Here is a 12,000-nt window from a genome sequence, read left to right as displayed (position 1 = left end):
GAGCGAGAACCTTTAGTTGAGTGACCTAAAATTAAACGGTTCTGAGAATAGTAAACAAATATTGTAAACTAAGTATATCTTGACTTTTCACTTTTTGACTGAACGATGAAATATGAATGAGCATCATTAATTGCAGCCCAGATGAATGAAAACCCACAGTAGAGGGCAAAACCCAAGCAAGCCAGATCAAAATGGAAGTAAAAATATACATGTGTGACAGCCTCTAGATTTCAGTTAGTGAAAATATGTATGCATCTGCATGCGTGGACCCACAGATAAAAGCATCGGCCACAGCTGCAGAGTGTTGGATTTCCCTCCAACGATTATTTCATCATGCACCAGTCAAACAACCTTTTTTCCTTTTTATTTACAACTATAAATGACACAAAATATATAAACAGCTAGACAAGAATATATATGGTATAGTTACTTAATTATTGTTCATTTACAATAAAAAGGTGGAACCTACGCATGTTTGCCAGCACAGCAGACAACATGGTAAACAGGGAACTTTTTCCTCAATACTCAGTCATTATTATGGCCACAATATTTCCTGTATTGCAGTTTGATGCAGGAAAATAAGAGGAAAAAAAATAGCCAGAATATGACTTGTGCTTTCATTAAAGACAATATTGTGAAAAATGATTCCGTGCTTTGAAAAGAGGTTTAAAAACACACACAAAAAGCAATCTGCATTTGCAGTCTTTCCATATCTTAAATCTGTCACTCAGATGGGCATTTTGAGGAGGGCACACTCCGTCAGTAGAGTCAGGGTGGTGATCATGTATCTGCTGTTGGAGATCTGAAATGAAAGGAAACAAACATTAGTATAACAATTACATTTGCTGTGTGTGTTGAAAGACTCCATTATAAATAAAAAAAAAAAGACAAGGGTCTTATGAAAAACCTCTCTCTCATGAGAACAGCTGTTTGTGTCAGACGGTACCTTGATCCTGCCGCTGTACTTTGCTGAGCCCAGGGCTGTGGAGACCTGGTTGAGGCTTCCCGCTGACAGATCCAACCTGAAGTGTCTGTAGAAGTGGCTCTGCAGCCCCTGCATGAACCGTCTCACCTCCTCAATGTCGATACTACTCTCCTCCTCCGCCTCCTCCCCTCCTCCCCCTTTCCCTTTCCGCACACTGCCCCACAGCTCCCAGGCATCTTCTGAGTTAACCGTGTAGGTGACCTGCAGCGGCGGCACAGCTGGAAGGGTCCAAATCATTTTGAGGTGCTGAATGCTGTACTCATTGTGGCAGTTAGTCCATAATGCCATCAGCCATTGTAGGCTAGTGTGGCTGATTTCCAGAGGGCCAAAGCAGCAGTCAAAGGACTGCTGGAACCAGGATTTGACCAAAGTAGTGAGACCCTCGGCCCCGCTGCTGCCGAAGAGCGGCAGACAGATGAAGTCCTTTGGAAGTGAGCCCAGGTATTCAGGGTTGCCGTTGATGCAGGTCAGCCAGCCGCTCCATACTGGCTTCTGTGGCTCGTCCTGCCTGGCAAACACTGGCTTCGAGTAGATCTGTGGTGGGAAAGGGAACAGTTAGACACAGCAACATGCGGTTTCAGTTTCACGAAGAGGACACAAGGCATACTCAAGATCCAAAACGTATAAATACCATTCAAGCCCATGCTTTTTTTTTTTTTTTTTTTTTTTTTTTATTCATAGGAAGTGTAAGATTAAACACATTCCATTTTTAATTTAGTTTTGTTGCAAAAATATGACATACTACCCACAATTAAATGTGATTTTTCAAAACCGTAGACAGCTGTAAGCCATCTAAACTAATTTAGTGATCAATAATTAAACCCATGTAATTCTCAAGTGAATGCTGTAGAACATATCACAACAACAATTTTAATGAAATCCATGTCTTGTTTGTATGCTTCAAAATCCAACTTTGCACCACATAGCCACATGGCTGAGATTGGCTTTGGATATTAGAAAAACCCTTTCAGGCAATAACACTGAGGGGAAAAAATGGACACCATGAGCATGAAAAGCTTCTCTCAGCTCGACAGAATCCTGCGCTTACCTGTACGAGGACAGTCTCGGCATCGTCATCCGACTCAGTCAACCCCTGCACCAAAGAGAAAGAGACTCTGAAGGCTTTCTGTGGTCCCTCCACCTCCACTGCTATACCTTGCTGCTTCTCTGCAGCAATAAATGCTGAGAGCTGCCTGGAGTAGCTTTTCAGCTGGTTGTGCCTGAACTGATAGAGAGGAGTAACGTACGACAGCTGCCACTCCGTTTTCACTAGTAAGGTCAGCTGCGCCGCATCCACCTTCTCCTTTGACAAGGAAAGGAGAGGATAGAGAAGATGAGCATTCTGTGTTGCTATTGATTCCATTTGTTTAATGGCATTAAAAAAAACATGGAGAACAATGGCCTTGGCTGACTCACAGTGATATTGTGTGGCTTTGGAGCCCTTCTGCTTGTGTTGAGCCTCCGTGCTGTCAAGGCTGGAGTTAAGCCGAGACGTGAAGCCGCACCTAAGCAGCTGCGGTACGACAGCCTGTAGCTCTTACTTCTGCTCCTCCTCTGAACTACAACACTGTTGAGGGGAGTCCTGGTCACACTGGGAATCATAAACAGACCATCACGTCAGCTTTATCCGGTGTTTATCTTTACAGTTAGTAATGCAGATAATAACAGATAATAACTTTATGTGTATAGCACTTTTTAAAAGATCCAAAAGTAAAAAAGTATAAACAAATAAAAACAAGATCCATATTTAAAATATAAATACAATTAAAATTCAACAACAATAATAATACAACAATAATAGCAATAAATACAATGCCAAAGTGAGTCTTAAAATGAGATTAAAAAGAAGCCACTGTGTTTGGATGCCTGAGATCTCTCAACAGGGAGTTCCACAGCTGAGGGGCCTGAACAGCAAATAGTCATTGTAGTGCTCTTTATATAGCTTAAGTGTGACACAAATAATCGAGACTGTGATGAAAAGACCCTTCCTATGTGTAAAGTTGTAGTGACCATGTTCAACTTTCATGATAAAATCACATATGTTTATATTACCTGTCAATTCCCACATGGGTGAATATTGGATACTCCAAAGATATATTTTGGATGCAGTATTACTAAACGATCACTTGGTCCCACTTGAATTAATGTTGTTGTTGTTGTTGTTTTTTTTTAAACAAAAGCAGCAGCAACAAGCATACAGAGCGAAGATCTGCTAAGGCTTTGTTTTTGCAATAACATAGCAAAGAGAAACTAACTACTATAAATAAATAAAAACTAAACATTAGATAAAGCCACACTTTGTCAGTAGAATTGAATACAGCTTAAGTACTAGTATTTTGTCTGACAACCATTGTGAGAATAAGAGGAGAAACAGACATAAAATGTGACATTTAGATTTAGTACAGCACTCCCTTGGGAAAAGGATACTTGCCGAATTGACAAGTGAAAGCAAACGATTCGTAAAATGTCGTGTATCATTGGACCAGATTGGTACCTTTCATGAAAAGCAAGACAACATTAAACTAGGCGATTATTGAATGATATTTGGCGAGACAGTCTCTTCATACGGAAGAGAATGGCAAGCACTGGTGCTAGAAGATCCGTAAAACACGGTTCACAATAATGTGCTGCTTTTGTTGTTTGCGAACGGAAACATACTTTATAAAACAATATTTTTAGTAAAAAGTAGAAAGAGGTGCAGGTTACCTGTTATGATGTTGCTCCATGTTTGGGGTTTCGGCCGAAGCAGAAAGAAACCGGAAACAAATTTAAACATCGCGCTTTCCCAGGAGTCTGCGCGGTTAGAATCGGCCAATCACATCAATCCAAACAGGAAGTGGTTTTATTTTTAATTTTTTTCCGAACACATTTTTGACATTAAATCAAATATAAAATGTGTTAAATGAAATATAAAATGAAAGGGGAAGTGAGAGAGAAAAAGCGAGTGAAAAGAAAGAATAAGCATAATAAGACAATAAAACAATGTATTGATCATGGCAATCTGATTTTATGCAAAAATAATTGTATTGTTTTTATTATTATACCAGAAACACCACACATTTCAACATTGATAAATCAAATACTCTATGTTCTGTTGCATTTAATACATTATCAACGTTTTGCAGAGTCAGTGATTGGAAGTTTAACAGTGTTCTAATAAACGTATCGATCTGTGACATGTCTGACTCCAAAAGAAAATTAAGAAAATATGGGAATAAAAAGAGAATTTTGAATGGGTGAAATATAAAAATTTAAGTTAAATCTAAAACTCTGTAAGGCACTTAGTGTAGATGTTTCACATGTTGCAAATTGAGTAGCTGCCAGACTGCCTTGTTGTTTCTGTTTGCCTCTTCGTGGCTGCAATTGTGCACAAATTGAGCAGATTAAATGTCCAACTTTTTCTACATTTAGTGCTCCCCTTCTTGTACCAGATAACACCTCAATATCACAAAACAGATAAGTGAATTTATAGGACAGTCATATACTAATTTTATACAGTATTATACAGCCTGAAAAGAAAACAAACCAATTCAACATCCTCCTAAGTGAAAAAAAGTGTGTATTTGTATTGGTGTGTGAGCATGTTTCACTTGCTGCCAGTTTCATATGCAACAAATGTAACCGTTCCCCTCCCTGTTACCATGGAAACTGTGCCCTTTCCTTTTATTCTCTCCCCATGTATGGTGCTTCCCTATTTTCTTTTTATTTGTCTTTTCGCTTTCTCTTTTTAAGCATATACTTTCTCCATATTTCTTTTTTCCTTGTCTTGCATTTGCCCTTATCTTATATTTGTGTGAGCCTGTGTCTAAGTGTTTGTGCATGTGAATGTTTTGAAAGTACGCTACCTATGTATTGAATGAAGGGCTGTTTAATACACATACACTGCCATCTATCTATCTATCTATCTATCTATAAATTGCAGGAATGTCTGTCTTTCTGTCTGTCTGTCCGTCTGTCCGTCTGTCCGTCTGTCTGTCTGTCTATCTGTCTGTCTGTTTGTGTGTTATGTGCATATTTCTCGAACCGTTAGTCCGATGGATTTCAAACTTGACAAGTGTCTTGCTATGGGCACGAGTAAGTGCGGTGCCAAGTTTGACTTTGTTTGGATTAGAAATGCAAAAGATATTGTTAAATATATAGGTAAAAGAACCACACATTTGGCTTTGCTGCTCTAGCCGCTGGCCACTCCCCCTCTCACACTGAGGACCAGAGACAGAGAGCAGCGGAGCTTTGGCAGCTAAAATGTGACATACACCTCAGGCCCACAATAATGTGCAAAGTTGCTCTACTTTGGACTGTCTTTAACTTTGAAAAAACAAACGACAATTCCAGAATTTAAGGACGTTTCATGATCCCACACATGCAAAGCACAATCAGCTACAGACAACAAGTGGCAGACAGAGCGTGATGCAGGCTATCTATCTTACAAAGTGAGATGTATCTGTATATAAGTGTGTCCATGTTTGGGGGCGTGTTTGGGGGGAAGGTAACCTGCACATCACATGCAGATGCAGCATGCAGAACACTTTAAAACAGCAGGGGGACTCTTTTCCTGCTATTGTATTAAATTTCTGTGAGCTGGCAGAACATAACGTAATCTTGGAGATTATTCCTTCCCAGCGCTGTGCCATGCAAGAAAATCATCAGACTCACCCTGGGTCGGGTTAATTAAATCCCCTACTTCACCACTAACCATCAAGCCACTAAACCTGTATGAAAATGAGCACCTCTGCTGAAGTGTTAAATTTGTTAACAATCATATGACACAACGTCTCTCTCCCTCTCTCTCTCTCTCTCTCTCTCTCTCTCTCTCTCTCTCTGCGAGTGCATACACACGGCCCGGTTCTAGTGGTTGATGAATGCAGATATGTGCTGATTAGCTCTCATATTGGGCCAGTTGGGTAGCACACTGCCATGAGTCCATGAGGCTGATGTCTGATTACTCCACATTTTCATTGTGATATTTTGTGATTACATTCTGAATCTGCAGCGTTCTCTGTCAGGTAAATATAGTAGTACAATGTCTTCCTCTGATGTAGAAGTAGCCTACACTGTAAGTCAGTAGTAGGCTATAGAGTAGCATATTAAGTGGTTTGAAAGTAATGTTGGGTTACAATTTGGTTTTTATAGACTTCTACAAGCAACAATACCACAGGCCAAGCAACCGGCCTGTTCCAAACATTTTCAACGGGCACTGCACTAGTTTAGTAAATAAACAACCAATGGTAAAACACATGGGTTTCCAACAAAACTTCATATGAAATTTAGTGACAAACCAGACCACCATTTCTATGTTTTTGGAGCAATTTCCCTTTATTGTACTGTAACAATTGATAGACGGGAAAGGGGGGAATGAGACACAGAAAGGCAGATTAGAACCCTCGCAGATGCAAGACTCAGCCAATATGGGGAAAGCGCTCTTACAGTGTGAGCTAGACACAACCCCCAGACCAGCAATTCTAACCATGTGTCCCCAAAACACCGGTCCAATGCTGCTGAAACTAAGGATTGAACGAGCCACCTTTAGACCTCTGGAGCTTCAGTCTAACACTCTCCCAACTGAGCTATTTCAGCACAAAATAATGAAACGTGATGCCCATCAGGTGGAAAAGAAAACATTTCAGAAAACAACAACTTTCTACATACCATTAGGGGCATGTTCGCGGGAATAACACAAAACGTTACCTGTTGCTGCAGAGAGAGACAGAAATGGCCCAGCAGAGCTGCTCCGAGGTCCTTCCACATCGAGGAGAACCACTACCGCAACATTCCGTCATCAACTCCCTGTGGACAGTGTGTCCGTCCAGTCATCCATTTAGTAAACAATCGACCATTGGTAAAACGTATGGGTTCCAACGGAACCTCATAGGGAATTTAGTGACAAACTAGACTAGCATTTCTAAACATTTGTCGCCAAAATGCCAATCCAATAGTGCCAAATCCCAGGACTGAACCAAGAACCTTCAGCTCTTCAGTCTAATGGTCTCCTAAGTGAGCTATTTCCAGAGTGAAATGCCAACTGTGGTGGGTTCCAACAGAACCTCATAGGGAATTTTGTGACAAACTAAACATTTGTCGCCAAAAAACTGCTGCCACATCCCAGGATTGATCCAGGGACTTTCATATCTTCAGTCTAACGCTCTCCTAACTGAGCTATTTCCAGACTAAAGTGAAAAACATGGTGCCCATCAGGCAGAAACCAAAACAGGACCAGCATTGCTAACTATGTGTCGCCAACAGAAGAGTCCAATGCTGCCGAATCCCTTGATTGAACCAGTGACCTTTTGATCTTCAGGCTAGCACTCTCCCAACTGAGCTACATCAGCAAAAAGCACAGAACGGGGTGGCAGTTACGATGAAAACAAAACATCTTGAAAAAACGACAGACATTTCAGAAAACAGCAACTTTCAACACACCATTAGGGGGGGCTGTTCGCTGGAAAACTAAAAAGTTCAACTGTTGCTGCAGAGAGAGACAGAAATGGCCCAGCAGAGCTGCTCCGTGGTCCTTCCAAATCGGGGAGAACCACTGCTGCAACGTTCCGTCATCAACTCCCTGTGGACAGTGTCTCCATCCAGTTATCCATTTAGTAAACAAAAAACCACTGGTAAACGTATGGGTTCCAACAGAACCTCATAGGGAATTTAGTGACAAACTGGACTAGCATTTCTAAACATTTGTCGCCAAAACACCAATCCAATGCTGCCAAATCCCAGGATTGAACCAGAGACCTTTAGCTTTTCAGTCTAATGGTCTCCTAAATGAGCTATTTCCAGACTGAAATGCAAGAATGTGGTGGGTTCCAACGGAACCTCATAGGGAATTTAGTGACAAACTAAAAAATTGTCGCCAAAACAATGCTGCCAAATCCCAGGATTGAACCAGAAACCTTTTGATCTTCAGTTTAACGCTCTCCTAACTGAGTTATTTCCAGACTAAAGTGAAAAACATGGTGCCCATCAGGCAGAAACCAAAACAGGACCAGCATTGCTAACTATGTGTCGCCAACAGAACAGGCTGTTCGCTGGAAAACTAAAAAGATCAACTGTTGCTGCAGAACCAGGGACCTTTAGCTCTTCAATCTAACGGTCTCCTAACTGAGCTATTTCCAGACTGAAATGCAAAACATGGTGGGTTCCAACGGAACCTCATAGGGAATTTAGTGACAAACTAAACATTTGTCGCCAAAAAAAATGTTGCCAAATCCCAGGATTGAACCAGGAACCTTTAGCTCTTCAGTCTAACAGTCTCCTAACTGAGCTATTTCCAGACTGAAATGCAAAATGTGTCGCATCTTCAAAAAACGACAGACATTTCAGAAAACACACCATTAGGGGGGGCTGTTCGCTGGAAAACTAAAAAGATTAACTGTTGCTGCGGAGAGAGACAGAAATGGCCCAGCAGAGCTGCTCCGAGGTCCTTCCACATCGAGGAGAACCACTGCCGCAACATCCCGTCATCAACTCCCTGTGGACAGTGTGTCCGTCCAGTCATCCATTTAGTAAACAATCAACCATTGGTAAAACGTATGGGTTCCGAAGGAACCTCATAGGGAATTTAGTTACAAACTAAACATTTGTCGCCAAAACAATGCTGCCAAATCCCAGGATTGAACCAGGGACCTTTAGCTCTTCAGTCTAACAGTCTCCTAACTGAGCTATTTCCAGACTGAAATGCAAAACATGGTGGGTTCCAACTGAACCTCATAGGGAATTTAGTAACAACCTACTAAACATTTGTCGCCAAAACAATGCTGCCACATCCCAGGATTGATCCAGAGACCTTTATATCTTCAGTCTAACGCTCTCCTAACTGAGCTATTTCCAGACTAAAGTGAAAAACATGGTGCCCATCAGGCAGAAACCAAAAAAGGACCAGCATTGCTAACTATGTGTCGCCAACAGAACAGGCTGTTCGCTGGAAAACTAAAAAGATCAACTGTTGCTGCAGAACCAGGGACCTTTAGCTCTTCAATCTAACGGTCTCCTAACTGAGCTATTTCCAGACTAAAGTGAAAAACGTGGTGCCCATCAGGCAGAAACCAAAACAAGACCAGCATTGCTAACTATGTGTCGCCAACACAACAGACCAATGCTGCCGAATCCCTTGATTGAACCAGTGACCTTTTGATCTTCAGGCTAACGCTCTCCCAACTGAGCTATATCAGCAAAAAGCACAGAACGGGGTGGCAGTTACGATGAAAACAAAACATCTTGAAAAAACGACACATTTCAGAAAACAGCAACTTTCCACACACCATTAGGGGGGGCTGTTCACTGGAAAACTAAAAAGTTCAACTGTTGCTGCAGAGAGAGACAGAAATGGCCCAGCAGAGCTGCTCCGTGGTCCTTCCAAATCGGGGAGAACCACTGCTGCAACGTTCCGTCATCAACTCCCTGTGGACAGTGTCTCCGTCCAGTCATCCATTTAGTAAACAAAAAAACACTGGTAAAACGTATGGGTTCCAACAGAACCTCATAGAGAATTTAGTGACAAACTGAACTAGCATTTCTAAACATTTGTCGCCAAAACACCAACCCAATGCTGCCAAATCCCAGAATTGAACCAGAGACCTTTAGCTTTTTAGTCTAATGCTCTCCTAACTGACCTATTTCCAGACTGAAATGCAAAACGTGGTGGGTTCCAACGGAACCTCATAGGGAATTTAGTGACAAACTAAACATTTGTCGCCAAAGCAATGCTGCCAAATCCCAGGATTAAACCAGGGTCCTTTAGCTCTTCAGTCTAACGATCTCCTAAGTGAGCTATTTCCAGACTAAAATGCAGAATGTGGTGGCTTCCAACGGAACCTCATAGGGAATTTAGTGACAAACTAAACATTTGTCGCCAAAGCAATGCTGCCAAATCCCAGGATTAAACCAGGGACCTTTAGCTCTTCAGTCTAACGATCTCCTAAGTGAGCTATTTCCAGACTAAAATGCAGAATGTGGTGGCTTCCAATGGAACCTCATAGGGAATTTAGTGACAACCTAAACATTTTTCGGCAAAACACCAAACCAATGCTGCCAAATCCCAGGATTGAACCAACAACCTTTAGCTTTTCAGTTCAATGCTCTCCTAACTGAGCTATTTCCAGACTGAAGTGACAAATGTGGTGCCCATTACGCAGAAACCAAAACAGGACCAGCATTGCTAACAATGTGGCGCCAACAGAACAGTACAATACTGCCAAATCCCAGGATTGAACCAGAAACCTTTTGATCTTCAGTCTAACACTTTCCCAACTGAGCTATTTCAGGAAAAAGCACAGAATGGGGTGGCTGTTACGAAGAAAACAAAACATCCCGAAAAAACGACAGACATTTCAGAAAACAGCAACTTTCCATACCAGCTGTTCACTGGAAAACTAAAAAGATCAACTGTTGCTGCAGAGAGAGACAGAAATGGCCCAGCAGAGCTGCTCCGAGGTCCTTCCACATTGAGGAGAACCACTGCCGCAACGTCCCGTCATCAACTCCCTGTGGACAGTGTGTCCGTCCAGTCATCCATTTAGTAAACAATCAACCATTGGTAAAACGTATGGGTTCCGAAGGAACCTCATAGGGAATTTAGTTACAAACTAAACATTTGTCGCCAAAATAATGCTTCCAAATCCCAGGATTGAACCAGGGACCTTTAGCTCTTTAGTCTAACAGTCTCCTAACTGAGCTATTTCCAGACTGAAATTCAAGAATGTGGTGGGTTCCAACGGAACCTCATAGGGAATTTAGTGACAAACTAAAAAATTGTCGCCAAAACGCCAATACAATGCTGCCAAATCCCAGGATTGAACCAGAAACCTTTTGAACTTCAGTCTAACGCTTTTCCAACTGAGCTATTTCAGCAAAAAGCACAGAATGGGGTGGCTGTTACGAAGAAAACAAAACATCCTGAAAAAACGACAGACATTTCAGAAAACAGCAACTTTCCATACCAGCTGTTCACTGGAAAACTAAAAAGATCAACTGTTGCTGCAGAGAGAGACAGAAATGGCCCAGCAGAGCTGCTCCGAGGTCCTTCCACATTGAGGAGAACCACTGCCGCAACGTCCCGTCATCAACTCCCTGTGGACAGTGTGTCCGTCCAGTCATCCATTTAGTGAACAATCAACCATTGGTAAAACGTATGGGTTCCAACGGAACCTCATAGGGAATTTAGTGACAAACTGGACTAGCATTTCTAAACATTTGTCGCCAAAACACCAATTCAATGCTGCCAAATCCCAGGATTGAACCAGAAACCTTCATCTCTTCAGTCTAACGGTCTCCTAAGTGAGCTATTTCCAGACTAAAATGCCAAACGTGGTGGGTTCCAACAGAACCTCATAGGGAATTTAGTGACAAACTAAACATTTGTCGCCAAAAAAAATGTTGCCAAATCCCAGGATTGAACCAGGGACCTTTAGCTCTTCAGTCTAACAGTCTCCTAACTGAGCTATTTCCAGACTGAAATGCAAAACGTGTCGCATCTTCAAAAAACGACAGACATTTCAGAAAACAGCAACTTTCCACACACCATAAGGGGGGGCTGTTCGCTGGAAAACTAAAAAGATTAACTGTTGCTGCGGAGAGAGACAGAAATGGCCCAGCAGAGCTGCTCCGAGGTCCTTCCACATCGAGGAGAACCACTGCCGCAACATCCCGTCATCAACTCCCTGTGGACAGTGTGTCCGTCCAGTCATCCATTTAGTAAACAATCAACCATTGGTAAAACGTATGGGTTCCAACGGAACCTCATAGGGAATTTAGTTACAAACTAAACATTTGTCGCCAAAACAATGCTGCCAAATCCCAGGATTGAACCAGGGACCTTTAGCTCTTCAGTCTAACGATCTCCTAAGTGAGCTAGTTCCAGACTAAAATGCAGAATGTGGTGGCTTCCAATGGAACCTCATAGGGAATTTAGTGACAACCTAAACATTTTTCGGCAAAACACCAAACCAATGCTGCCAAATCCCAGGATTGAACCAACAACCTTTAGCTTTTCAGTTCAATGCTCTCCTAACTGAGCTATT

At 41.9% G+C, this 12,000-nt stretch overlaps 1 protein-coding gene across 2 annotated transcripts; it reads right to left on the bottom strand.

Annotated features, from left to right (window-relative positions):
• Positions 1-349: 349 nt before the first annotated feature.
• cenpl (centromere protein L) lies at positions 350-3,775 on the bottom strand. Of its 2 annotated transcripts, none has more exons than XM_028572246.1 (5): positions 3,692-3,775; positions 2,402-2,576; positions 2,034-2,288; positions 947-1,519; positions 350-802 (listed from the first exon to the last, which is right to left on the bottom strand). In XM_028572246.1, exons 1-5 carry the CDS (start codon positions 3,709-3,711, stop codon positions 728-730), a joined length of 1,098 nt encoding a protein of 365 aa, XP_028428047.1. In that variant the 5' UTR covers positions 3,712-3,775; the 3' UTR covers positions 350-727. The 2 variants fall into 2 exon arrangements, with proteins under 2 accessions (XP_028428047.1, XP_028428048.1); XM_028572247.1 differs by having other exon boundaries at positions 2,034-2,285.
• Positions 3,776-12,000: the final 8,225 nt, after the last annotated feature.

Source organism: Perca flavescens, chromosome 24 (assembly GCF_004354835.1).
Source record: "Perca flavescens isolate YP-PL-M2 chromosome 24, PFLA_1.0, whole genome shotgun sequence".
In the NCBI taxonomy this organism is placed as follows: Eukaryota; Metazoa; Chordata; class Actinopteri; order Perciformes; family Percidae; genus Perca; species Perca flavescens.
The sequence above is the reverse complement of the archived record's forward strand: the minus strand, read 5'-3'. Positions and strand labels throughout refer to the sequence as shown.

Excerpts from the sequence above, each read along its gene's own strand:
- cenpl (XM_028572246.1), bottom strand. The coding sequence starts at position 3,711 with ATGGAGCAACATCATAACAG. Across the intron at positions 2,577-3,691 it reads ATGGAGCAACATCATAACAG|TGTGACCAGGACTCCCCTCA; the intron begins GTAACCTGCACC and ends TATGATTCCCAG. Across the intron at positions 2,289-2,401 it reads CAAAGCCACACAATATCACT|GAGAAGGTGGATGCGGCGCA; the intron begins GTGAGTCAGCCA and ends TCCTTGTCAAAG.